The following is a 27590-nucleotide window of genomic DNA, read 5'->3' as shown; positions in this document are numbered from 1 at the left end:
CAAAATGACCGAGATAAAAAGAAATTATGGATTTTTTCGACTTTTTTGCCATTTTCCACAGAGCATACTAGTTCACTCATATATGTAGTAATCACATATATGTACTTACATATTTACAAAAAAAAAAAAAAACAGATATATGTATACCAAATACTGAAAGCAGAATTTGAATACAGAATTATTTAGTAGGCAAATGCATAAAAATGTATTCATAATGTGTAACGGACTTTTGGGCATTTAAATTTTTGAGTTGTACCGCCAGGCGACGCGAAATTTGCGGGCGACGAAATTTGCAGTTTTAACATTTCGTCGTTAAATTCGCACTGGAGAAAATATGAAATACCAGGCCAACAGAATTATTTAGTAAGTAGCTGGTTTAAAATTTTTTCACAATGTGTAGCATACTTTTGGGCATTTGAATTTAATGATCAGGCGAATTTTTGAATGTAACGGGCGTCGAAAATTAAGTTTTAACAACGAAATTCGCACTGGAGAAAATATGAAATACCAGGCAAACAGAATTAATTAGTAGGTAGCTGGTTTAAAAAATTTCCACAATGTGTAGCATACTTTTGAGCATTTGAATTTAATGATCAGGCGAATTTTTGAATGTAACGGGCGTCGAAAACTAAGTTTTAACAACGAAATTCGCACTGGAGAAAATATGAAATACCAGGCAAACAGAATTATTTAGTAGGTAGCTGGTTTAAAATTTTTCTCAATGTGTAGCATACTTTTGGGCATTTGAATTTAATGATCAGGCGAATTTTTGAATGTAACTAACGGGCGTCGAAAATTAAGTTTTAACAACGAAATTCGCACTGGAGAAAATATGAAATACCAGGCAAACAGAATTATTTAGTAGGTAGCTGGTTTAAAATTTTTCCACAATGCATAGCATACTTTTGGGCATTTGAATTTAATGATCAGGCGAATTTTTGAATGTAACGGGCGTCGAAAATTAATTTTTAACAACGAATTTTCGCACTGGAGAAAATATGAAATACCAGGCCAACAGAATTATTTAGTAGGTAGCTGGTTTAAAAATTTATTCATAATGTGTAACGGACTTTTGGGCATTTGAATTTAACGGCCAGGAGTTTTTGAATGTAACTGGCAACGAAATTCCACAATCTAACTAAACTTGAGCAATGTTTCTTTGAAGGATATTGAAATCCTCAAATAGAACCGGTCAATGGCGAGCCCTTCGAAGAATCAAAACAAAATGTGGTGTCCAATCTATAAAGATTATCCTAGGAAACGAACTCCTCTCCAGGAAAAGTGTGTTAAAGGATTTCTGAAATAAACCAGCAGCTGAACCATTTTCCTTTGCCCCTCGTCCACGTATCAATATACATAAGCAATCGAAGGGTTGGAAGGAACCCTTGAAATGTTGAAATTTAATTATTTGTAATTTATTTGAATTTGAATAAAACATTCTAAACAACAACTACTTAAGAATAAGTACAAGTACATTCAAGTACATATAGGTTACAAAAAAAAAAATAATAATATAATAATTAGAATTTATAATAGTTTAGGTAATTCTCTCATTTCACTGAGACACACTATGTAATATACATATGTATATATAAGTATAGAAATTTGTGATTGTGTGTGTGTGTGTGTGTATGTATGTAGATAGTATAAGTACAATGTGTATGTGTTTGGTTTCTACAATACAAAGAAGGCAACACTTACAGCGGCTACGTCACAACGGAGCATTCACTTTTAAAGTGTGCGCTAAACGAAGTACGTCAACATATTTGTTATAAACAAATGATTTGCAGTTTTGTTTGGTTTCATCTCCTTCAATCTTCTGTTAGAATTAGTTTAGAGGATATACATATGTACATACATATATATTTCGTTTTCGTTTTCTTTTTATCTTTTGGTTTTTTGTTTTGTGTGTGTTTGACACTAATTATCACTACGCCAGTTGAAGCTAAATAGGTTTAGGTATATGTTAGTGTGTGTGTGTGTTAATTTTTCTACTTCTGCTCCTTTTATTACCATTGCAATTGCTCTTTCTCGTCGATGAGACTAAACCGACTCTTTTTTTTGCAATTATTGCTAATAATACATTGTGTGAAATCCAACTAATAAATATATTTCGTTTCTCTTTTTATGTGGGAGTGTGTGTCTTCGTGTGTCTGTCTTTGTATATATTCTACAGTTTACTTTTAAGGCCAAAATGAAAGTCCTAACTCTTAACAACTTAGAGTCTTTTACTTGTACGCATTTGCACATATAGTAGACAATTAAAGACATATATGTCTTATATAGCATATATATATATATATTGTATTTTACTATATGTATGTTTTTGTGTGTGTTGTTATAGTAATGATAATAGGTAGGTCTTTTAGCTAAAGTACATTTAGTTGCTGGCAACAAGTTAGACTGTTGGTAACTATTACAATTTGTTCAATTATTAATTTCTTGCTGCGACATCCCAGACAAAGTTTCAGTTTTTTTTGCGCGTAGAATTCGAAAAAATATTTCTCACTTTTCTGAGCTGAATCAGTTTTTTTTTTGTTTTCTGTGTTTTTTTTTTTTTTTTTTTTTTTTTTTGCTTTTCATTTTTAGGTACAACGTTTTGCTTTTCCATTTCAGCTCTGACACTCTTTTTAGTTCATTTGTTTTTTTTCATTCCTCAAGCTTTTCTTGGTTTTTGGAAAAAAAAAAAAATATTTTAATTTCAACCACAATTTTTTACAATCACAAAGTGCAGGCTTCCCAAACAAAAATTTGGGTATTCAGGTGTGTCTTGTTATCGTTAAGCTACTTTCTCTGTATCCTAAATACTAATTGCAGGTAGTTCGTTTACACCAGAATTAAGTGGTTTCTCCTTTTGCTTTTGTATTTTTTTTTTTTTTTTTTTTTTTGTTTTTTGTGTATTCCACATATTTTATGCATTTGCTCTTTGTTGTTGTTGAATTTGCTCTTGTTGTGGTTATAACCAGCTTAGTATACAGCTGGTCTTTAATACTTTGTATGTAAGACTAAGTAGGTGTCATAAGGATATACCAACTCTAAGCTGGTATGGTGGTTTGTTCATAGAAATCAGGCTCATCCTCATCGTTTTTCACTTCGCTGCCGTCAAGCTGAACAATGTTTGGAATATATAGATGAATTATAAAGTTAATATTAAATGAAAGTACACAATATTACCGCTTGTAACTCCTCCGGACTATAGAGTGAATTCAAACGCTGACGTATGGGTACCATCATGATCAGGAAGAATGGGAACGCAAGTGAGAATTTGGATGATTTGACTGTCCAGAGCAAGACAAGACAGAGCACCTGAATTGTGGTAAAGAGATGCAACTTCCAAGGACGCAAACGTTTCACATAAGGTGTGGGTGGATAATGCTTAACGGGCATAAAGTACAACCGAATTCTATAAACAAAGAAACAAAATCAGAAGAGTGTTTTAAGTTTTTTAAAGAGACACAATCTCTTTCGTACCGTTCAAATAGCTGTACGCCGCTCATAGATGCCACACCCATATACAGAAAGACTCCAAAGAGCACTGCCATGGGTATTAGACGTAAAAGTTTGGCCATCAGCACGGACAGTCCAATCAATACGCACACAAAGAAGCCAGATAGACGCTGCTCCTTGACGTCAATAATTCGAGGTGAATCTCCGGGTGCATGTGTCCTGCAGGAATTTCGGATATTAGCAATATTAGGATTCAAAGAGTTAAACAAGATTAGGCATACCGTGACATGATGGTAACAGATGATACATGGGTCACAGAGCGTACTGTAGCAGCACAATGCCATGGCATACCAAACAGACCGCAAAAGGTGTTCAATAAGCAGAGCAATACAATATCCCAATGCAGACCTGAACCCTTTTTCAAGCCGCGATCGGGTTTATCCACAATCAATTCAGATATCTGTGACTCCATAAAGATTAGGATGTAAACCAATAGAGCAGGAACAACGCAGGCAAATGGTACCCAAGATTGGGTTGCATTGAAGCCAATGAACCAGCCTCGACGCGAGGGATCACTGGGGGACAAACCCTCAGGCACAACCAGTTTCTCGGTGTACACCGATGGCACCAAATAGTCAAGTAACACAAACATGGCAATCGAAAGCGGGACACCAAAGTCGCCAAGCGCACGACGAGCGTTTCGGCCGAGGAAATGAGAATTACGGAAGAGCTTAAGATAGTAGGCCACTACAAATGTGGCTAGGGTTAGAATCGTGCAGAAAAGTGCAGTGTTTGGTTGATTGATGGGAAGCTTGGGCAGCGGTGGCGGCGACGATGTTGAGTTCGCCTCAATGACACTAGAATTAACGCTTGTGCCATTTTGATCGTGGTCAACAAGCGTTGGAGGCGGCAAATTGTAGTCGGCCAATAGCGGATTTAGCTTGTAAATGGATACCAATTTCATCATGGTCTCGACAATATAAATGAGCGTGATTAGAGCCGAGAAGATCTCCTGGGTGAAACGTGTGAGCAGTCGCACATACACACTACCCTCGAAGGCGGACACGCAGAGAGCGATGATTATAAGCCACAGACCCACATAGACGCGCAGCGAGAGAAAATCGAAGTTATTCTCCGTGCAAAATACCATCAGAGCCTCATCGAAGAGTAGCAGGGGTCCAGTTGTTCCTATAATAACCAATGGCTGACACGAGAAGCAGTGGAATACAATGCCCACTAGCGAGCACGAGATTAGGGTCTCGGAAATGCCAATCCAGCTGTCCGTTTTGGCCGATACCAGACCACCAAAAGTAATGGCTGTCGATAGGCAGGCAAAGTACATAAAAATCGTTGCTGCAAGAGTTTCCGTGTTGAGGCCATCGAGTATATCACTCTTGTACATGGGCATGCGTCGCTTCAGATCATTTCGTAGTCCACCCCAAAGGCGGTGTGTCTTTTCCAATGGATTTGGCTTCTTCTTTTTGCGACCATTGTCGTCGTCATCGTCACCATCGCCATCTGGACCACCGCCACCGCCGCCGCCGATGCCATCACCAATAGCGCCCAGCGATTGCTTCTCCAATAAGGCCTTCTCCTCATCCTTGCCTATTTTGATCATCTCACTGTCGCGTTTCACTTGCAGGGCCTTAATCTTTCGCGTACGAATCCAATCCTTCTTCGCCTTTAGCTCTTCAAATGGCAATAGGTCATGACGGTCCCAGTTACCAGGAGGCAGAACAATGGAATCGTCCAGAAACTCATTGATGGCCGACAGCAAATCCTTTCGATCGTCTGCTCTATACGCAATGCCATGGAAATGCTCATTAGCCATTAGTGTGGAGATGGAGCGACCCACTTCATGGTAATCCAGATCAAAGTTACGTGGACCCAACAGCACAAACATAAATCTGACAGGTACCGGCACCTCGGTCAAAGTCGGCATCAGAACACCCTCCGACAGACGTACAAAGGCAATAGTAGGCTGCTCCAAGAACTCAACGGCGCCAACCTAAAAAAACAATTCACATTCATTCCCATTTTCTTATGCTATGCGTTGGAAGAAACTTACCAAAACTGTGGTGGCCTCGGCTCCAGCAGGTATACGCTTGAGTATGGTGTCATTTTGAAGCTTCTTTAGATCCTCCTGCGACGAAGAGTACATGTCATCTTTCATGTCAATTTTAAGCTCATTGCTGCGCTTGCTGCCGCCAATCTCACTGGCAGGCATGATCTTGATCTTCTTGTCATCGGTGCCGCCGGACAGGTTCTGTGAATTGTGAATCAAATTGAGTGAAAGTCCTTTGCAAATGTCTTATCAGAAAATAGATAAACTTGGCAAGCAAAACATGCAGTTGTTTCTCGAACAATTAAAAAGGCGTGCATTAAGATTATTAGAACGTAATAAGCTGGAATGGTGCGGTCTAGGGTTTGCTACATACGAGTAGAGTTTAAAATTTGTATATATTTGGGTTTTTGTTTTGTTTTTTTAAGGTAAAATAACACAACACAATCACAATTGAGAACTTGCCAATGGGGGGAGGTGGAGAGCACATAAAAAGTGGTACTAAGAGGAAGGGTCTACGGAACGTGGTCTAGTGGGTGGGCTAAAAAGAAACGACGCGACGTTCTAAGCGCATTTCGCATTTGGGCCGAACCAGGGAATGAAACCGTTGCAGTATCCTTTAACAATCCAATAGAAATGCCATTTTTTCTTTCTTAACTCGTTTATCTATTTGCGGTTGATTGTCTCCATAGAAATGCAAAATGCAGCCGGACAGACTAACTTGTGTATCAATTAACTAATTCAAATATTTATAGATTTTAATTTTCATTGGAATTCGCATTTGGGACAACAAGTTGCCAGTTCTAAAGCCGCACTCGATCCTTGTTAGACAACTTTTGTTTGAAAATCGATTTCATTCCCTGGAATAGGACATATATAAAAAAAGGAGGAATGACAATTAAGGGGGCTTCAAAACTCATTACACCCAGATAGGACATTGTCGAGTGGCGCCGATGATCGATGGCTGCTGCAGTGGCTGCTGCTGCTGCCATATTGAGCATTGCTGCCGTGGGCGGGGCACTTGAGGTGACGCAGATGCTGCGTCTAGCCTTTCGTTGTTGCTGCTGTTGCATATGCTGTTGATGTTGCTGTTGGACAAGTTGTGAGGTCTCGGCACCCATCCAAAGTAACTTAATTTTTATGTTTTGTTTTGTTTTGTTTGCAGTGCGCGGCAACAGTGTAAAATATATTTGTTAATCAAAAATAAAACGGAAAATGATTAACGCACAAAACAAAAAGTAAAAGTCAAATAAAGGGGAATCGAAGAGACAGAGAAAGAAAGAGAGAGACAATATAAACGTCGCGAAATGTTTGTTAAAGCGGCATTTTTTTTGTTGTTTTTTTTTTTTTTTTTGTGAGAAATTACAATATCAAAGTTTATCAATATGTACAATTTGCCTTTACCGATTTGGGTATAAGTTGCTGTATGTCGCGATTATGTCATGAAATGTAGCATCAATGTTGAGAGTAGACAAAAGAGATAATATGATCACAAACAAAAATGGTTAGCGATTAGCCAATAGAATTTTGTCACATAATACTGAAAGCCAATTATTTATAGCGAACAGGCACAATGGTTATAATGAAGATGGGTGGTGGGGAGAAGGGTGGGGTCTGGGGGTAAATGTTAAATGGCTATGAGAGAAATAATATTGATCGATTGTGAGTTGTATGTATGTTCAAATGCATAAACTGTAGAGTGTTGAAAAGTGAGATCAATTCGTCTTACCTGAAGACTGGTATAGCTATTATATTTGCGCTTTGTAAACGGCAGGACTCCCTGATGTTCGTTAACATGTCGATGGCGCAGGAGCAATGAGCGCATAACTGATGGCTTGTCATTAATATCGATCAAGTCTTCGATGACCATCTGAGAATGAACACAAAAAACAATTGATATTAACTTGCAAATGGGCTGCGAGTTGTTTAACTCACCTGCTCTACCACACGATAGGCCACTGCTGGCAGATCCTTTTCATTCAGATCCAATAGGACAACGCCCGTTTCCAAACAGCGACGCAAATTGAGCAACGAATGGAATGAGAGAGAGGCAACATGTGGTTTACCCCAACGATCGGAACCCTCTTCAACATCTTCCTCATATTTGATCCAACGAGCAGTTTCCTTCCACTCACGATCTTCACCCACTCCAGTGAGTTCGTCCAGTTGAACAAAGATCTAGGAGAAGAGGAATTTCCAAATAACACATAGTCACAATCTCGAGAGATCCGATCGAAAGCTGAACTCACTTCATGGGGACTATGATCGACTTCGGGCTTCTTGTTTAGGAACGGCGATATGGTTATCTGTGGCAATTCACGTAGCTTAATGGACGAATGATGAATCTTATGACGTCTCATAGCACGCGGATCATCCGAACGATGGGATCGCAATTCATTGAGATCAGCTTCCTGTATGTGGGTGGATGGAGGAGTCAAGAAGAATTCAGGGGGGAAAAAAGAATTGTGATTAGTCAAAGAACTTGGGGAATAAATACACACACAAAACAATTAAAATGGACACTAAGGGCACGGCCTAGGATATATATGGTCAACCTGTTTAGCCGGTGTTTGGCCATTTGTCTACAGGTGGATCCGTGCATGGGAAGCAGGAGCAGCAATTGTAATAAAGGTAATTTTTTTGTGAATTTTAGTTAGCTATTCTACAATGTCTGACTGGTTAGTTTAATACCAAAAAAACGAAACAAAAACTAAATGAAAACAAAAATAAATATATAAGAAAATCCCTACCTCCAATGCCGTGTCCTCAGGCTGCACAGAGATCCTACGCGCACCTGCATCACCATTTTCCTCGATTGTTTTTTTGGGTTCCACGCTGTCCTGATGTGAGAATTTACGTTGTCTATAATACTGATGGCGGCTGCCATGGTCCATCGAAAGGATTAGTAATAAACTAGTTCCAAATATAATGCAAAATGGGGGCGTGTCTCTTACCTTTTTCTTCGTTTACGTTCGTGCGATTGATCCGTGGGTTGATCATCATAGCTCAAAGTTGGCGGTGTGATAACAATTTTCTTCTTCGCATCACCGAATTGTACATGCTTCTCATCCGCCGAATTATCCGAATGATCACCGTGTCCAGCTCGCTCGGAAACTAATGGGAAATCTTCGGGTATATCATCATAGTTCTGTGCATTATTCAATGGTTCAGTTTGGCTTTCATATTCCGAATCCTCCTCAATGTTTAGATCATTTGTGCGAACTGTGAAAAGCAATGAAAGAATCGTATATATATAGTAAATATATATTTTCGTCGAAAGCATTGAAATTAAAATCCAATTAAATTTGGATCAACATACTGCTATTCTTTTTGCGCGAACCAATTGGCTGCTGGTTACTATCCTGAAACGTGGTTACATCGAATTTATCTTTGCGGGCATTTGTCCCAGCAAAGACCTTTTCCATTTCCGAGTCCAATAGCACTTCATCGGGATCCTCATTGCCGGACTGGAAGTAATAAGAAAAGATAACAACAAACATTAATATCGAAACAACAAAGAAACACACACCAACAAATTGCACATTACTCGCTCAATTGTTTTCATGCGTTTTGGTCACGTTATGCTTATGAGTCAAAACAACAAAATACTTTTCAATTAAGAATCTATAAAAAACAAAAAGGAAAAACAATACAAAAAACGTTGGTCATGTGACTGAGTGACTGGCCACCACCACCACCAATAGTGGCGGAGCAACACATAGTTTCGTTTTTAGCATCGTTCCTCCACCACCTTCCCGCCCCACCATTCATTTGTCTTTTCTTGTTCATTGTTATAATGGTTTGACGCAGTCATTTCTAGGCATTTCTAAATATTGACCAGGGTATATTCATCATTCTTTTAAGTGTCAGTACATCTCGTGCGTCTTCTGTATACATATGTATATGTACAATGTACGTATATATCCATTTTCTTTCTTTGCCGTTTATCATCAGCTCGACGTTCACTCTCTCTTTCTCTCTCCCTCTTTGTTTTAATGGCGTTATTGATAATTGCTTTTAATCGATCTCAATTGTCTTTCATAGTGAGTGACGAAGGCATTGATTGTGACTGCGATTGCGCCATGGTCGGTCCAGTCTCCAGTCTCTCCAGTCTATTCATGAATTAGTCGCCCGCATTACAATCAGGGTAGAGGAATTGGCTTGTGAAATATTTTCATGGAATCGTAAGGGGCAGAAATCAAAACACAGGAACAAATAACTCAATTACTTGTAATTGTCGATGGCTATCATATTACAACAAGAAATTGGCTTTTCTTTTTCTTTTTTGCTATTGTTTTCTCTTGACCAATCACTGTAGAATCAATTCTATTAATTTTGATTCCATCTTTCTGTGTGTACCCACATTTATTTTCATTTTCTCAAACTAAAGGTTCATGGAATTTTGGTTGAGTAAAGGTAAACTTGGTCAAATGTACAGAAATGTGATAAGCATGAAAATAACTTTATTTTAAAATTAGATTTTCCCTGTTTTTGTTTTGATTAGAAGCACGTTTCAGTGTACTTATTAGTCTATTTTTAGTTAGTTTGTTTTTGATTGCTTGCTTTAGCCATAACGATAAGTCCGCTGAAAGATATTTACCAAATGAGTATGTAATTTGAAGTCATTTAAGAAAAGATCTTTGGAAAAATGTTCAACTTTGTAGAAGAGAATAGAAAGATACTAAATATAGTATGATATAGTCCCCTGATCACAATTAGGTTCGGCACATTGATTTATCAATCACAATTGGTTGGTACAAAAGCTATTGGATACAATGGTTCAAATACAATGGTTCAAAGGTTTAGGAGTGAATTTCCTTAATCCAGGCAAGTAGGTATTCTTCTTGTTGTGCCTATCACAAAGTTGCATACTTTACATGGTCGGATTTTCCACTCTTTTTGTAATCACGCGAAGTGGCCCTGTCAGGATCTTCGCATTCATTTTCCGATGTGATATGGGGAACCCCCCCTAAAGTAGGCAATAATTAGCCAAAGACAAAGTAAACTTCGATGCAAACATTGTTAGGAGACAACTTTTAAGTTGGAAAGTAAACGAAAAGCTCTAAATTTGCCAAACATTTCGATGAACACCTTTCCAGCCTATTACACAATTTACGGGCAAAGTTTCCCTACCCTCGCCACTACTCCTTAATAATATTTGTGCATAGTGTTAGATATTTATAACTAAAGTGTCTTTATTTATATATGTATATGTAATTTTCGTATTCCTCAATTATGGATATTAAGCAAACGATGTAGAAATTGAGACCAAGTCGCATCAACAAAATTATGAAGATTAATAATGCTTTTCGTTGCGGCAGAATTTCTGACGTTCTGAATTAGTGCTTTGGGGGCCATTTTATTTGTATGTATGTTTCGTACGTGTAAATATTGATGTTATGCCAGATGTTAACATCAAAATCATATTAAAGCAACATGAATGTAAATGCAAATGAAATTAAGTTAATGCGAATTTGCTGCCTTAAGCAGAAGCCGTCCACCCAGCCAAGCCAGCCAGACAGTGGGGCAGGCAAACTTATATATTTCATATTTTATGCAGAGCATTTTCCACAATAATAACTTGATATATTCTGAAGGTGAGCGACCGTATCCTTGACAATTGTGTTGACTGCCTGCCTTTAAGCACATCGAGATAAACAAGGAAATGTGCAATGGGAAAGTGCCAGGGAAAAGGGCAAAACAAACAGAGCTACAGTTGGGTTTATAAATAGCAATTTAATAACGCTGAGAGCATGCACGTGGGAATGTCAGTGTGTTTGTATCTTTGTCCGCGTAATTCACCTTTTGCTAGGATACAACTATGCATAGGAATGTCCCTGCCCCCAACCCCAACCAACTTGGGTATTTTGTTTGTGTGTCCAAGTCTGATAAGTCAAAGCGTAACGCGACATGTTACGTTAATTAATCGATAAACACTAGAACCAGAGCATTGGGTTAGTCCAAAAACACACACACACACAGACACATCCTAATGATCATTATGATTATAATGGCGATGTATTGATGAAGTTGTTGCCATTACTGATTAACAGATACGGAGCAACGCATTAAAAAAGCATTTTGTCATTCAGCCATTAGCCTATGTATGTAGTTCCCATCATTATGACTCTGCAAGGTACGTACCTTCGTACATAAATATATGACTCTATGTAAAATAGATATTGCATGTCTGCCGTCACCCACAAACCTTAACACAACACAAGAAATATAAATACAAATATATGTGTAAAAAACAAAAACCCATACCAGACCATTGCAAGCCCTCCTCAGACCCCGCCCACACCTGATACCTGATTGAACTACACTTATGCAGCATGTCAGCGGCGCTTATCAAAAATAATCGATGGTGTCGCTACCACCCACAATATTCGCTCCATTCCTTTGCCTTTGCGTTTACCATGCCTGCCTCTGCCGTTCTTCTTTCCTGCTACTAACACGCTGTCTAAACTGTCAATTTTCGTTGTTGTTTGTTTAGCATTTTTATACCCTGCTATCCGAAATAGGTGTACAAGGGCATATCAACATCTTCAAAGTATATGCAACAGGCTGAGGAAAAACATTAACTATTTTTTAAAGATTTCTTTTTATGGTTCTTAGCTGACATTTAAAGGGATCACTACAAATTGTTTTATTTACTCCTCTACTTTTGTATGTGAGTGATAGGGGTAAGGAAACGATACGTAAAAGTTAAATTACTACGGGGTATTTTCAAGTCCTCGCTGGGCTTGCCTATACGATAAATGTACCTATATTTTCTTTTTTAAATAAATATACGCTGCCACTGAAGCTTGTCACTCGAAAATAAGTAAGTATATATACCTATGTATGTATATACTTGTGTACATTGAAGGATCATATGATTAGAGCCATTTGCATAAGATGATGATGCAAGGAAATTGTTCGAATGTACATACATACATCTAAATATAGAACATCTTTGAGTATTTGCAAACTAACTTTGCTGTACAAACAAGTGGCTTTTCATATGAATAGATATTGAATGGATGGCAATCTTCATTCAACATTTGAATATCGATGATGAGTATTAAGTAAAAAGACAAAATGTAGATTATTTTCATAAATCATCTCAATATGAATGATAAGGGATAAGAAAGGATAACTCTCTAACAAAGTCAAGTTTAAAAATGTTCTTCAATTACACTGATCTTTTATCTGCGCTGGCGGTGGCATTGACAAAGAGTCTAAACGAATGCGCCGCGGTGTGACAAATTAGTGTAAGATTTGTAGTCATGCTTCTCTTATGCTCCAAGAAGTTTGTCATTGTATGTGAGTAAATGACAGTTGCCTGGTTGGTTGGTTGAATGTTTTTGATGTGTGGTTTGACAACAAACAGGGCCAAAAAGCGGTGAACGTGAACGTCGCCAAGTGAGAAACGGCACGTGACTTATAAGTTATAAGCAAGTTATCTCTGTGTGTGTGGGATTGGTAGTTTGTGTGTGTGCAGCAGCTAGCATGTTTATGTGGTCGTGGTCTAAACAACTTTCTGTGGCAAGTTTTGCCTGTCAGGCGAAATTGAATCAAATTGCGGGCAAACAAAGTTGTGCAGATTTAAGTGTTTGCAACATGTGCCAACTAATGTTGGATATGTGTTGCCACAAGTTGAGCAAATAAGTTTTTGCACTTCGTTTAACTTTTCATCACCTTTGCAGCAGCGCATTAAAACTTCGTCATCGACTTCTATTACAAGTTGAAGTTCCACTTTGACTCTATCAGTTGAACCAGCCCTTTCAATGCGTCTTAATTTCTCTGCCTCTGCCCTTTTTGGTATTGGATTCTGTTAGTTGAGAGGGAGTAGGAGAAATTGAAATAATTTCACTTTGCATCGCACACTTTTATGAATTTTGTTACATAATTTTGATGGGCTAAAAATTTTCCACAGCCCGTACATAATTTGTTTCACTTGAGATTTTCTTTTTTTTTTTGGGGTGGTTTTACGTCTCTTGTTCGTACACAGTTTTGTCCGTTTGTTTGCACAAATTAACGATGCTTAAGCTACGTTTTTTCATTCTCTTTCTCGGTGTGTGTGTGTGTGTAAAATTAATGTGAATTCCGCAGCGGAAATGCTCACACAAGCGGACCAAAGGACCGGAGGACACACAGACAAATGGTACAGACACGTGCAAAGGTTAAACTGGTCAATGTAAGGCGTTGGTAAAGGCGTTAAATTATCGTAAATGTAATGTAATCGAGTAGTAGAAATCATGCTGACAATGCTCGCTCTTTGTTCACACAATGGCAAAGTGTTGCATACTTCAAGGTCATCGATTGTGACTGGGCTGGGCCGTGGACTTGGGCAGGGCATTGCGGACTGTGTAGATGTGCCTAGATAGAGACTAGTGTATTCTGCTCTTGGAAATGGAATGATTTTCTACATTCTCATGGCTTAATGTTGTTTAAATTGTTTTAGTTTTATCCCGCTCTCTTTCCCTCTCTCTCTCTCTCGTTTTATTGCTAATGCCCATGGACAATTTATTTGAATACATTTCATCGAAAGTATTTCATCTTCATTGTCCGTTGAAAGATTTTACACACGCAAACACACAAAATTATTTACAAATATATATATGTAGGCCGAGCAAACCCGCAAACACACATTTACAGTTATAACCGCAAACCCACACGTGTGCATAAAAGATGCTTGTAAGTCTTTTTGGGGTATTTTTTCTATTTGCTTGGCGGATTTTGTTGAAGGTGCCCCAAAATGTATGCAACACATTTCTTGTTAGAGGCTTTACACACAGCTGCCAAACCAATTTTTTGGTCTTTTCGTCTATAATTTTGAACAATAAAAAAAAGACTGTATGTATATATCCTAATGTGTGTGTTTTTGTGTATCTGCTCACAAGGAAATTCGTTTGTCCATGCATGTGTGTGTGTGTGTTTGTGTGTTGGGCCACATTTTTCAAGGTTGTATGCTCTTAAAAAACTTTTCAGGTGTTGGTGTTGGTTTTGGTTTTGGTGAGTGCTTCTGTGTGGGTTTGTGGGTGTCTTAATGTGGGTGAAATATAATTTTAAGGCCACTTTTATAGATCAAACTAAGTTTACCTTGAACGCTTCAAGTATTTTTTGGTACTTATATATCGAATCAAAATTGTTCAATCAATTTAATTTGATAACTTTAAAACGCAATGTAGTAAGGATGTAAATATATAGTACACACACACACACACACACACTCTTATGGAAGTATGTAGGTGGGAATATCTGGAACTTGTATGCCTGTTGCACTTTGACCCGTTTAAGTGTTAACAGTTCACTGAGTGATTACACACACACAGAGACAAAAAGAAATGGAAGTAATAACAGAAACACAGCCACTGCTGAGTTACTCTAGGAGCTCAACAAGCAAACACGCCGCAGCGTGGCTATATTGAGGGAAAAGACCAAAAAAATAAAAAACGGACACGACCCACGACCGCGCTAACGTTCTATTAACGGGAAGAGCTTCCCATCAAATGGTTTTTGGCCACAGCCAACTACGGCACACACACTCACTCACACACACACACACACACATACACAGATGGTCTTTTTGGCCAAACTGGCTCTGTGTGCGTGTGTGTTCGCCTCCTGCGCAGGCGCTGAAGAAAGCGCGCGTATAACTGTAGCATAGTTCACAGCTGCAGAGCATGTCGAAGAGGACGACTCAGCTGTTTTTGTCCATGGCCATGGCGGCGAAGGGCTTTACTACTGAATACTGTTGCTGCTGACGTAAATCAAAATGCACTTTTGAGTGGGGCCGACCGAAAGCTTGGCCAAAAGCTCAAGCCCAAAATGCCTTTTTGCTCTGTCCCTCTGTCCGTGGGCTGGCCTGCACAAATAGTGCATAATTAATGTTAAAGCTTAGTCAAGAGTCGACGAGTCGTATCGGCAGGACATACACACATACATACATATGTTTGCATGTATTTGAATCTCTCTACATTTGTAGTTAGAAAGGGGAAGGCTAGGCAAATTTCGCCTCGGTCGACGGTCAAGGCCGAGCAAGGCCAACACTGTGTTTTTCTTGTTGTTATTCGAATGGGTTATGTGGATGGTGTGGGTGGTGCGGATGGTGTGGGTGTTCGCAAAGCTTTCTCTGTTTGACGATTGTGTGTGTCTGTGGGGGGGAGGGAGATAAAAAAGCTTGTGTGTGCTTATGCTTATGCATAAGAATAATTTGAAATGGCATTAAGCCTCATTAGCTGAACAAGTAATTAACGATAACAGGTAGTTGGGCTAATAATTGGTGGCAGTGGGGGGTCCGTGGACAATGTGAAGAAGAGAAGATTTGGGGTATGAGTGTGTGTGTGTGTGTGTGGGTATGTGCATTTTGCCATGGTAATCAATTTGTATATGTGACACCATACTTAATTAAAATGTGTTCGCTTATAAATCAGAGTATACTTAATGGCGCGTTAAGTGAATGCCTCACTTTCACCTGTGTAGTAGCAGATGTCAATGAATTCTATTACACAATTTACTTTCTATTCGCCAATGCCATTGCCAGGGCCGATAGCAGTTGACCGGCAGGGAACTGGCAAGCAGCCTTGACCACCAATATTGATTTCCTGTTATTGTTTGCTTCATTTAAATGTCTCAATAGCTTCCTGCACCGTTATTCTATTAGTTTTTAGCGCGTTTGCAATTTTCAATTAGATTGAATTTGTTTTCTTTGTTTTTTTTTCTATTTGTTTGCTTTGTGTTCTGTTTTTGTTGTTAATTTGGTATCACATCTAACGCAGCGTTGTTGACTGTGGTTAGCCTTTAGACTAATGCTGCTGTTGCTGCTGAAGCCCACCTTCGGGTTACTGTCTAACTGTACTGCGTGTGCGGCATTTGTGATTTCGACCCGCTTTGTGATGAATGAATGAATGCGTGATTAGGCGATCTAATGTACACACACACACACACACAGCATACACACTCAAACATCAGAGTACATACATACATATATCTCTATTGAAACTGAAATTAAAACTGAGAAAACAGGTTTCTAAATTGTGTCACTCACTGAATAACCGAATGACTGACTGAATGAGTGACTATCTGACTGACTGACCGACTGACTGACTGACCGACTGACTGTCTGACTAACGTGCGGGCGTTGGACACTCGGCCAGTTGGACCGCGTCAACTGAGTGCGGAAATGTATAGAAAAACAAAAATTGCGATTGCCTTACAACAGCAACAAAATCAATAACAATTACTTGACATTACTTAAAGCCTTAATGCAACACAAAAAAAAAACTTGCCAAAATGGATTTATATAAAAAAAAAAAAAATACCTACAACCAATAATAACAAAATAAATGTATGTATATACATAGATACATTTGAGTCAACAGCGAATTGTAAAATATCGAAATGACTTCGCATGGAAAATTACTGACTGACAGGGAAAATGTATTTAAAGATATTTTTATGACTTCCACATTCATTAAATACCAAAATAAATAATAACAAAAAAATCAAACATCAAGAAGCAAATAACATAGGTTTTCCTCATATTGATAAATTGACAAGAACATCTTTTAAATATATGATGAAATTCAACAACATACTGAATATGCATAAATCATAAATGCCAATAAATGTTGTTTGTCACAATTGGAAAACTGTTATTACGAAAAGAGACAAAGCTTGTCGCCTCAAGAGAATAAATAAAATGAAAACAATTTGTAAAAAGAAAATCGTCTCATTATTTTGAACTTTTACTGTGAATGTTCACTTTTTTTTAGTTACTTAATAGAGGGGGAAAAAACAATTTAGTCAACTTTTGCAAGTTTTGATAATGACATCATTAAAATTAGTAAAAATCGATTTGATGGTTTTTAATTTTTGTTTCATTATGTTTTTAATGTTATTTAAATATATTTTTATATCTCATCATTTAGGGAAATGGGCAATATAATTTGAATAAAAAACCTTTTCAATTTAGCAAAAATGTTCCCGAAAATATATTCTGAGCCCAATTTGTTGCTATATTTGTTGACTCATTCATTAAACTTTCATCATATATAAGTAGACAAGTGCTGGAAAGGTTGGCTAAAAATATATGCTATATCTCTCTAGTATATCTGAGCAATTAGTTAATGGGCAATAGATATGGATCGTAAGGGGAAAAATGTATTAATTCATTTTCACTTGTTTCCTAAAATAATAATTACTAATTGTTTTAGCTCACCTTCTTTTTGGTATTGAAGCCCAGGAAGGATAATTTGCGAACATTGTTCTCCCTGCCGCTAGCCGAACTGAAGCTCATCTTGAAGGGCTGCAGCAACCGATGTTGCCGATTATCCTCCGGATATCTTGATACAGTTGATCAAAGTGTCGGTGTGGACGTGTGTGGATGTCTCTGTGGCTGTGTTGCGGGGTGAGGGTTTATTTGATAATCTGATGGCGGCGTACTCGCATGGAATTGTGTGGATAACGACGCGGCCACTGTGGGTGCTCCAAGAATCTCGGCATTCGGTGCAACCGCTGCGATGACTTCCAAAACTAAACAAACAAAACGAAAAAACAAAAACACAGTCAGACACTTAGAACGCAATTTCATTAATAAACGGCCCCTCCAAGGAGGCCAATTGGTAGACAAAGACAGCAAGAAGACAATAAAAACTAAGCGACGCGAGTCAATTAAAGTCAAATGGCAGCAGCACGCACACCCATTCCATCCCAGTCACAAGAGGAGTGTGTAAATGGTGAAGAAACGGAAAGGAGTATGCCAGGGGCTGTGCACGCGACTTTCGTTGCCGGCTCGTGATCAATTTGCGTTGTTTAAACACTGAATCTTTATGGGAATCAAAATGGTTTGATGGGCAAATGACGGGATAAGACGATGGTGGGGAGCGGGAGGTGGAGGGTGGAGAATGAGCATCGGCATACGAATGATAGCCATCATCATCATCACCATTAAGTGAGCTAGGCCGGCGGTAAACTTCTGATCGTCGTCATTCCAATGTGCTTTTGGTTTCTTAAAATTTTGGACTGCATATGGCATTGTTTATTAATTTCATAATAATTTTATTGAGCAAACACTGACAGCTGAATAAGTTAAACAGAGCAAAAACAAACAAAAAATATTTGTACCCAAATTAATGTTAATATTTAAGTTATAGTAGTAATAGGAGAGGAGGAAATGAATGGTGACAGCGGCAAAAGAAGCCTTGTTTCTTTCTTTTGCTGTATCGAATTTGGGGCGTTGAACCTCAAAACGGCAGGCAATCAAGCGAAAAACGTAAACTGTTGCCTATTTAATAGATACATATGTATGTATGTGGGGATGTGCGTGTCGGCAGCTCTTTAATAATTCAATAGGCACCTTTTCAGTTGGTCACAGGACTACTTAAGTTTCACAAATTGAATTATCAACGCGACGACGACGACAACAAATTCGTATCCAAATTTAAAAACTGCAGGTGCAAGTGTCCCTTAATCACGCAATGTTCACACAGGACAACAAAAAAACAAAACACAAACACACAAACAAAACAAAATGACCACGACCACGACGACGACGAGGAATGAGGACGAGAACGAGGACGAGGACGAGGACGATAAAAAGGACCGACCACGAGGCGCTCTCAATGACAAACGAAAGCCGTGTGAACCTGTTGCGGCTGCGAATGCGCTGATTTATGTGTGTGGCACTTCATAAGAACGGAACGTTATGAAAGTAAAGTGAGCTATCGCCCCAGCCCAGTGACAGTAGCGTCAACGTTACCCGAAGTCCCAAGCCCAAGCCGAACGAAGCGTACTAATGTCTCTCTCGAATTGGTGTCGCTGCTAATGGTACCGTCGTATATCGGTTTCAAAAAACAAAAGCAAAAAAAACACCAATCCGACATGAGTCTCGTGCTTAGACGCTACATCCCCCCTAATATATACTTAGACATTTGTATACTTAGAGTATGCATCGGTCTTTTTGTCTATATCTAGATAGGCGAAAAAAAAGCAGACACTAAATATTTTTTTTTTTGCCAGTCGCTTTGATTATGTAAGAAAATGTGACTAGTCTTAGGGATAGACTAAATATACAAACACACACACACACAATTAGAGGGTGTGCGAGTGTGTGTGTGTGTGGATGGCATGTGCCTTGGATATTGAGTTGCCTCGATTTATTTTGTTGTTTTTTGTTTGTTTGCCATCAACGATAAAAAGTGTGATGTGTGTCTGTTTGACCATGGATTAAAGTTAAGTTCTTGCACACACAAATACACACACACACACGAAGCTTTGTCTTTTTGCAGAGACCTTGATATTAAAATGTTGCCATTTGGGCGTAATAATCAAAGTTTAAAAGTGGCAGGCATAAGTTATTAAACAACCAAAAAGGATCTTAATGTGTGATAAATTGCTCTTTTGTTTGTTAAACAAAGAAACTACAACTACATACTTCAAGGCCAATGTTAAGCATTGACGGAAATAATTCACAATAGATAAAAAGTTAACACAGATTCTGAATTATTATATTGAAAAATTACTTATGTTTTGTTTTAAATTATTTTTACTCTAAGTTGTAAATCTTCAAAAATTTATTAGAATTGTCCTTACTTCTTATACAGTTATTTGATAAAGTTATTATTATTTTTTTAAGCAGAAAAAGGCTATAACCAATCATTTTTTTATAGAAGAGGAAAAGATGTAATTATTATTTTAATCAATGATTCGTTTGTGCTCAAATTTTTTTTTCCTTTATGCATTTAATATTTAACAACTGCAAAATATGATTGAAAGCTTACATTACACATAAATGTTCAGTCAAATATAAGAAAAAAGTATGATTGCCAAGAAAAGAAGCATCGTTCCGTTTTGCATTTGGCCAATTGAATGAAAATTATTATTTTAGTATTCAATTATTATAAAACAAAGCTGGAAATATTGTTATAATCTGCTTAGACAAACCCTGAGACCTCAAAATAAAGGCTTATAAATTAATCAGATTCAAAGAACTTGGCCTTAATATTATGAGGGCGAAAGAATTTTGCAAAAAACTCAACCCCAACTAAAGTCATGTCTTTCAAGTGTTGTGATTTAGTTCTCACAATCAAAGCGATCGCGTGACTAGTTATGGCTTGGCCAATTCGTTACGTTAAAAATGCACCAACATACGTGATCGGAAGGAAAAAAACAAATAAATTTACACATTTTATGACAAACACACAATGTTATCAAAATTAGAGACACAACTTAAAAATACACAATATACGTTCGGTAGGTGAAATCGTAAATCGTAGGTGTTATAATTTAAACCCGAATACGACTAACGAAAAAAAGAAGGAAAAAGAAACGAGAGGCCCAGAATAAGTTAAGAAGCGTGGGTGTGGTGGGGTGGGGTGGAGTGGGTTGAGAGGGCAACAAAACAAAAAATTAACGTGGTGATCAATTTTATGGGTTCATTAGCGCACGCTGGCGAAAACGACTTTAACAACGTCGACGTTGACGTCGTGAATGACGACGACGACGGCGATGGCGACGGGGTGGACGCCGGCAGATCGATCGATCGATCGAAGGTATGACTTAATTTTGATTTAAATAACTGTTTGTATATGAATATATATAGTCGCAAAAAGGTATTAAATAGAAACTGTCTCTGGCTTTGTCTTATCAAACGTACATATATGGGCGAACCCCAAATGTGCACTGGTCTTTACTGGACTCGAGAGAACTTGGACTGTCCGTCCAGCAAATGATAATGATAATGCATTAGGCCCCCATTAGCCATCGAGATTCGATGGCTGATTTGATTAAATTTTTGTAATTTATTAAAAACAATTGACAGTAATGTATGGGGATTTATTTTCAGTTCTAGGATCATAAATTATCTAATTGTCTATTGTATGTCGAGTTTAAAATTGATTTAATAGGTGTGGGAGGAGGAGGAAAAGTGAAAACGAGTCAACGGAGAGGACGACATGTCAATTAGTTGGCTCAATAATGCCGGACGGATAAATGGATGATGATAAATGCGTTTTGTCGCACCACAAATACATATATGGCAATATAATTATATAATCGAATTGGTATGCTTTCAGCTATCAGCTGAGAAACTGAAGAGGTGGAACTATGTAGCACTCCTCGACAACGTCGACAAGTCTCGTGCGCCTTTTTTTATCAGACATTCACAGACTAAAACACACATACATACATAATTAAAAAGCATATTCATATATATGTACATATATTGAAGTGTATGTATCTGGATTTAGCCGGTTCCAGTTTGGCCTGTTCCAGTTTCTTTCTTTTTTGCCTTATTGCCTGTTTTTTTTTTTTTTTTTGTGTTTTTGGAAATTTCAGTTTCAGTTGAGTAAGCCGACATCAGCTGCAGCTATTGCAATTGCTTTTGGCCAAAAAGTCTCTGTATCTGACTGTGACTCAAAATGCATATTCACGTGCTGTCCCATGGTCAAGTTGGTAACCGGTTTTGCATATTCAATTGCAACAGGCAGCTGCAATTGCAGTTGCTGCTGCTGTTGCTGCTGCTGACATTGAACTTGAAACAAAGTCACTCAACCACTCTCTTGTCAGGCAGGAGGCAGGGAGTTAGGTATACAAAACGGGGTTGCGAGATAGAGAGAAAGAGTTGAGAGTAGTAGAAGGGAGGTTGTGGTGGTTATTCCACAACTGGACGTGCTTCCTGTACCTCTGCTGCTGCTGTGGGTGCTGTTGCTGTTACTGGCCATAAACAGTAGCCAAATCAATCCACTTGAACATAAAAATGTCAGTTTAACAACACTTGAATTATAGTACACACACCACTTTGAGAGTCTGAAACTAAATTATCTGCTGCTGCTGCGGTCGACGTTAACCGAAACTGACGACTGACGACTGACGACGACTAACGCCAGCAATTAGATGAAAGTGTGCCCATATATTAATATAAATAACTTAATAAGTACATATACATATACATATACATATATGAGTGCATTAAAATATTTGATAATTTGAAACGCATTCGTCAAGTGGAGTCGTAAATTTTTTATGATTATAATTTATGTCACAACTCTACATAGTTGAATGAATTTTCGAACTAAGCCAGACGGATTGATTGTCAACTTCTTATTATCAACTGCTACCTTTTAGAATACAATATATACATACATATAAATAAACCGTATATACTGCAGGGCCTAACTGAACTACATGCTATATTGTATTATTTATTAAGTATACGCCCGTTTGATCCGTTATAATTTTCAATTAATATGGATTGCCATAGTAATATTTAATCGTGTGTTATAGTGAATGTTGCAAGGGTATTTGACCCGCCCCTCTGTCCGCCCACTAATTTGCCATTTTCCACTTGACTGACAAAGTCGTCAACCTACCAAAATGAAGGATTTATGATCGACTATTTATACATTCATTTTGTATGTATGTTTGTACTATATTTGGTTGTTTTATTGTACACACACACACACACACACACACACACACACACAGAGAGACACAAAGGTTCAAACAACAGAACAGAACAATAAAAATAACAGTCATAACTTTTAGAAACCTTTTCTGTTTTTGTTTTTTTTTTTTTGGTTTTAACGCTTCACCGATTTCATTACAAAACTATATATGTATGTATATATAGATACATATTCGAGTGGAAAACGAAAACCAATTTGAAGTGCAAACAAAACTCCAATTAGACTTACTGCCTTTTGCTCACTACTAATGACAAACCGGCATTCTGACAATTTGACGAAACTATCGATCGTCGAACCACAGTCTGGCAGACACCAGTAGCTCACTTATAGAGCCCATATGTAAACCGTAATCAATATGACTATGACCAATTTGCAGAGTCCATGTCCATACTATCGCATTAAAATGTCTCACTTCAGATAAGGAGGAATTTCGCACACACACACATTATAACGCCGACAATCATGATCAAGTTATAAATACAATAAAAAAAAAAAACAGAAATACTAATATTTGACAACTGTTTTTTGTTTCCCCTTTTCTGGAATACACAATTAAGTATATCAATTTCCATGGAAACTTTTTCCAAGGCAAATGAATTTACAAAAAAGTGCAAGAACTTGTTATTATCTATATCAAATAAACGGGTTTCCAAGACTCTGGACAATGACTAAGCCCCATCGTTAACGTATTGTTGACCACTTTTCAAAAATAAACTGGATATGCGTAACAGAACAGATTTGTTCTCCGAAAGCTTCCCATTTCAAAGGAAAATGGATAAGTTTATTCTATACCGCATTACGTTTTGCAAATGAGTTTTTTTTTTTGTTCTCGATAAGAAAGCCATAGTACATAGTACATAGTATATGGTATATAGTATTAAGAAATTCTGGGACGAGACGAATGGGCTAATTATACACACTCGTTTCGCTAAACTTTAGGTAAATACCTAAATATCTACATAAAAGGCCATGAGTGTACTCAAATCCATATTTAAGACATTCAGTTTTCTGCTGATTGGAATAAATAAATAATTCCAATATGTCCTTTCGTTCATGTTTAGATCTTCTGCAATGTGATTTGCATTACAAATAAGAAAACTATATTTTAAAGTTTCCCCACAATCCGAAAGCAATAATGTATGTATTTTGATATTTTTTGGGATGAGTGAGTACTTTATTCATTCGGTGGCGTATGAATACTCGAAGACTGATTCGTTCATTTGTTTAAAGTTCCTAAAATTTCATTGGTACTTAAAGCAACAAATTTTTTGCATGTATTCGTGAAGCTCAACAATGAAAATATATGTATATATAATATCCATTAATTTTGTCGAAAGTTTATGGAGTTGTTGTGAAATTAGTTATTGTTGCTTATCATCAAAAGGGCATGGCTCAATCAAATGGGTGGAGACTCTCGTATGCTCTCGTACCATGATTTTATTATGATATTTTTTCATATTGATTGGATAGGCCTGCCTTTAAGGTCGTCGAACCTTAAATTGTCGATCGTATTTAAGATTCTTGGGATTCACTTGGTTTAATAGAGGAGTTACATACAGCCTTTGATTACTTGTCGATTTATCAATAAATACACACACACACACACACTCAAATAGAAAACAAGTAACTGAGTTCAATTGAAAATGTGATGATGTTGGAAAGCTCTTGGCCATTGGCTACTTACTCATCAGTTATTACAAACACAACCGCTGCAAATTCTATGAACAGTGCACAGGAACAATAAACCTCACCTACTGTCAAAATAAAGTAGGAAAGCATCAACATCGCAAGTTAAACAAAAGTGCAGTTTAGCAACAGCATATACGCATATACATATAGATACATACTAAAATATATACATTTATGTATGTATAGTGTGCCACAACCACAATGGAAGTAGCAAACTTTTAAGAGTCATGATACTTTTCGGTTAAATATCAAAACAAAAACAACAAAAGCAACAGAAAAAAAAAGAGCAACAAAAGTACAAAAGTCAAGATAAACAAATTCTAGTTAACAATGTGTTGTATGTTTATCGTTTATCGTGGCGGGTCGCGACTGAAGCAACTGAAGAGACGACGGACGGAGATGGGGCGGGTACAATGGCAAAGGGGGAAATCCAAATTATTGAGCCATTACTCATCCAAGCATTGTAAGCATTGATGAGGCGAAACTGGTGGCATGGCGGGGGAGGAAAGTCAGCAGGTTGAGACACTAGGGCTTCACACACACACACACACACACACGTTTATAAATGTTTGCCAGCAAGTGCAACATTGCAGAGTCACCAAACACTGCGAATTTTCGCGTGCACACTGATAAGAGACAACGGAAAGAAGGTAGTTTCATGATACTCTCAACAAAAAAAGGTTCTTACACTCGCTTAGAAGTTGGCTTTATGCCCTACAGAGATTTCCCAGCTCTATTTCTCAGATGTTATTAACGAAACAGGAAGGAAAGATAGAGGGGTCTGGTTTGACATTTCTTCCTAGTGTCGGTTTATGTCAGAATTATGTAGAGCAATATTTAGTGAGCAGTTAGGGTGTAGAAGTCTTCGGCAAAGTTAATTGACAAGCGACCCTTTAGTGTTTAGTTTTTTCTTCTCGTTGTTGTTGTTTGCAAAATTTGCATAAAAGCAAGAAATAGAAAGAGTAAAAAGAGCCAACGAGTTGAATGATGTTTAGCCCGGGCGGGGGGCGATTTTTGTTGGAATGGAAAGGAGAGCATGTCAGGGGAAGGGAATGAAGGGGGACTTAAATAAAACTTCAAGAAGAACACAGTCAAAACTGTGTTAACTTTAACTGAGAAGGAGAATACATAATAGAACCAGTTTTTTTTTTTTTCGTTTTCTTTTTGTTTTTGACACCGGCAAAAGAGTCTTAAGAGTCACATGCTGCTGCTGCAGTTGTTTGTGCGACTTGATTTATTTCCTTTCAGCAATTAGAATTTTCAACTTTTGTTGAATTTGTTGCTTTTTTTCTTGTGTCTGTGTATTATTAAGTAAAAATTTCACGGTTTCTTTGACACTTGGCGGCAATGTTCGTTCACTTCCCTTGCCAAAAAGTCAATATATTCACAATATTATTTTATTTTTTTTTCGCACAAAAATAGCCAGCAATAACATCAACAGACCCCAACAGACCCCACAGACCCCAAACAGACCAGAGACCGCAGACAGAAGACAGATATGAGTATTTTAATTGACACGTACTTCAAATGCTCTCTCTCCCTTTCTCTCTCTCTCTCTCTCTTTCTCTCTGTTGCTCTTTCTTTTTTGTTTTTGTTTTGTTATTTTTTTTTCCTTTTACCTTTTACTTAAGAGTATGACGTCGCAGCTTTACTATTGCTTGCCAAAACCAAAACCAATTTCACTTGATGTTGAAAATTTTCCACTATTCTTCAAGATGTGAAGTCGCTGCTGCTTCTGCTTCTGCTGACAATGCTGATGAACAGTGGTTCATTTAATAGGCCAAATGTGGTCCAAGGTGGTCGTCAACTTTATCTTCTTCTTCTTATCCTTGGTGGTGGAGGCGGCGCTGGTATATAACAACAAACAGATCGCGGCGGTAAACCAACTCCCCCGAAATAATATCGGAAGGGCGGGAGCGAGTCAGACAGAGCGGACGCAAAAGAATAGAACGCGTCGACAAAAACAACAACAGAGACGAAGACGACAAAACACAGTTTATATGTGTATATATGTATATAGTCTAGGGGGCGATTGCGGGTGTGTTCGTCTGGGCGGATCGGGGGGGCGGGAGCTGATCGACGGCGGGAACAACAAGGCACAAGGCACTGGCAGGCACAAAATGGCAGCAACAGAAAAAAAAAAAAACAACAACAACAACAAAAACAACAACAACACTGGCAACGTTTGTTGCGTGTACACAACCAAACATATATATATATGTATGTGTGTCTGTATGTTTGTGTATATCTTCTATATCTTTTTTTTTTTTGTTTCTTGTACTTTTTATGTTTTTTTACGACTTTTGTCTTTCGCGATATATTGACTAACACGCGTGCATGAACTTGGGGTCGGTTGGTTCGTCGATCCGGCAGGCGGGCGGGCGGGTCTTGGCGGTCTCTAGCGGTGCCTGTGTACGCAGCAGCACGTTTCTTTTCAGACTGTTACTGTTCCTGTCGCCAGCACGTTTTTAAACAGAGCGCGAGAAAAAGAAAATACACGCAGCGCGCCCCCAGAGAGCCAGCCAACAGCCGTTTGAGAGTAATAATAATGAAGAGAGAGCGGGTTAAACTACTAGCAAGAGCAGTAGCAACACCAACAACAACAACAATAACAACAACTTGGCGAGAGAGGAACAACAGTTGATCGATTTCGATTGTCGCTCAAGCTGGTTATGCATGCATACACATATGTGTGTGTGTGTGTGTGTATTACATATGTTTCTTTGCATGTGTATGTGTGGCTCTATCGCAGGCGCAGGCTTCTTTAACCCTTGCGCATGCTTTCCCTTATCCCTAAACCCTTTACCTTACCCCTACTATCCTACCCAACCCCACCCCACCCCATCACCATTTCACACTTCACTTTCGAGATTGTCCTGCTTATCTATTTGTCTATTAATATCGATAAGACGCGGTTATTGATCTAAAAATAATCAATT

At 38.1% G+C, this 27590-nt stretch overlaps 1 protein-coding gene across 10 annotated transcripts; it reads right to left on the bottom strand.

Annotated features, from left to right (window-relative positions):
* Nucleotides 1-1393: 1393 nt before the first annotated feature.
* On the bottom strand, nucleotides 1394-27098 carry Ae2 (Anion exchanger 2). 10 transcript variants are annotated; one of them, XM_068293592.1, is made up of 15 exons: nucleotides 26271-27098; nucleotides 17718-18031; nucleotides 8829-8976; nucleotides 8464-8731; nucleotides 8260-8389; nucleotides 8065-8091; nucleotides 7759-7920; nucleotides 7445-7687; nucleotides 7239-7379; nucleotides 6433-6639; nucleotides 5516-5713; nucleotides 3729-5455; nucleotides 3472-3666; nucleotides 3175-3403; nucleotides 1394-3107 (listed from the first exon to the last, which is right to left on the bottom strand). In XM_068293592.1, the coding sequence occupies exons 2-15, from the start codon at nucleotides 17793-17795 to the stop codon at nucleotides 3036-3038; spliced, it is 3825 nt and encodes a 1274-aa protein (XP_068149693.1). In that variant the 5' UTR covers nucleotides 17796-18031; nucleotides 26271-27098; the 3' UTR covers nucleotides 1394-3035. The 10 variants fall into 10 exon arrangements, with proteins under 10 accessions (XP_068149693.1, XP_068149694.1, XP_068149697.1 ...); XM_068293593.1 differs by having other exon boundaries at nucleotides 26933-27098; XM_068293596.1 differs by having other exon boundaries at nucleotides 26981-27001.
* Between the last annotated feature and the right edge of the window lie 492 nt (nucleotides 27099-27590).

This window comes from Drosophila tropicalis, unplaced genomic scaffold, assembly GCF_018151085.1.
Source record: "Drosophila tropicalis isolate 14030-0801.00 unplaced genomic scaffold, ASM1815108v1 contig_769, whole genome shotgun sequence".
In the NCBI taxonomy this organism is placed as follows: domain Eukaryota; kingdom Metazoa; phylum Arthropoda; class Insecta; order Diptera; family Drosophilidae; genus Drosophila; species Drosophila tropicalis.
Note: the sequence above shows the minus strand (reverse complement) of the source record. Positions and strands in the feature narration are given on the sequence as shown.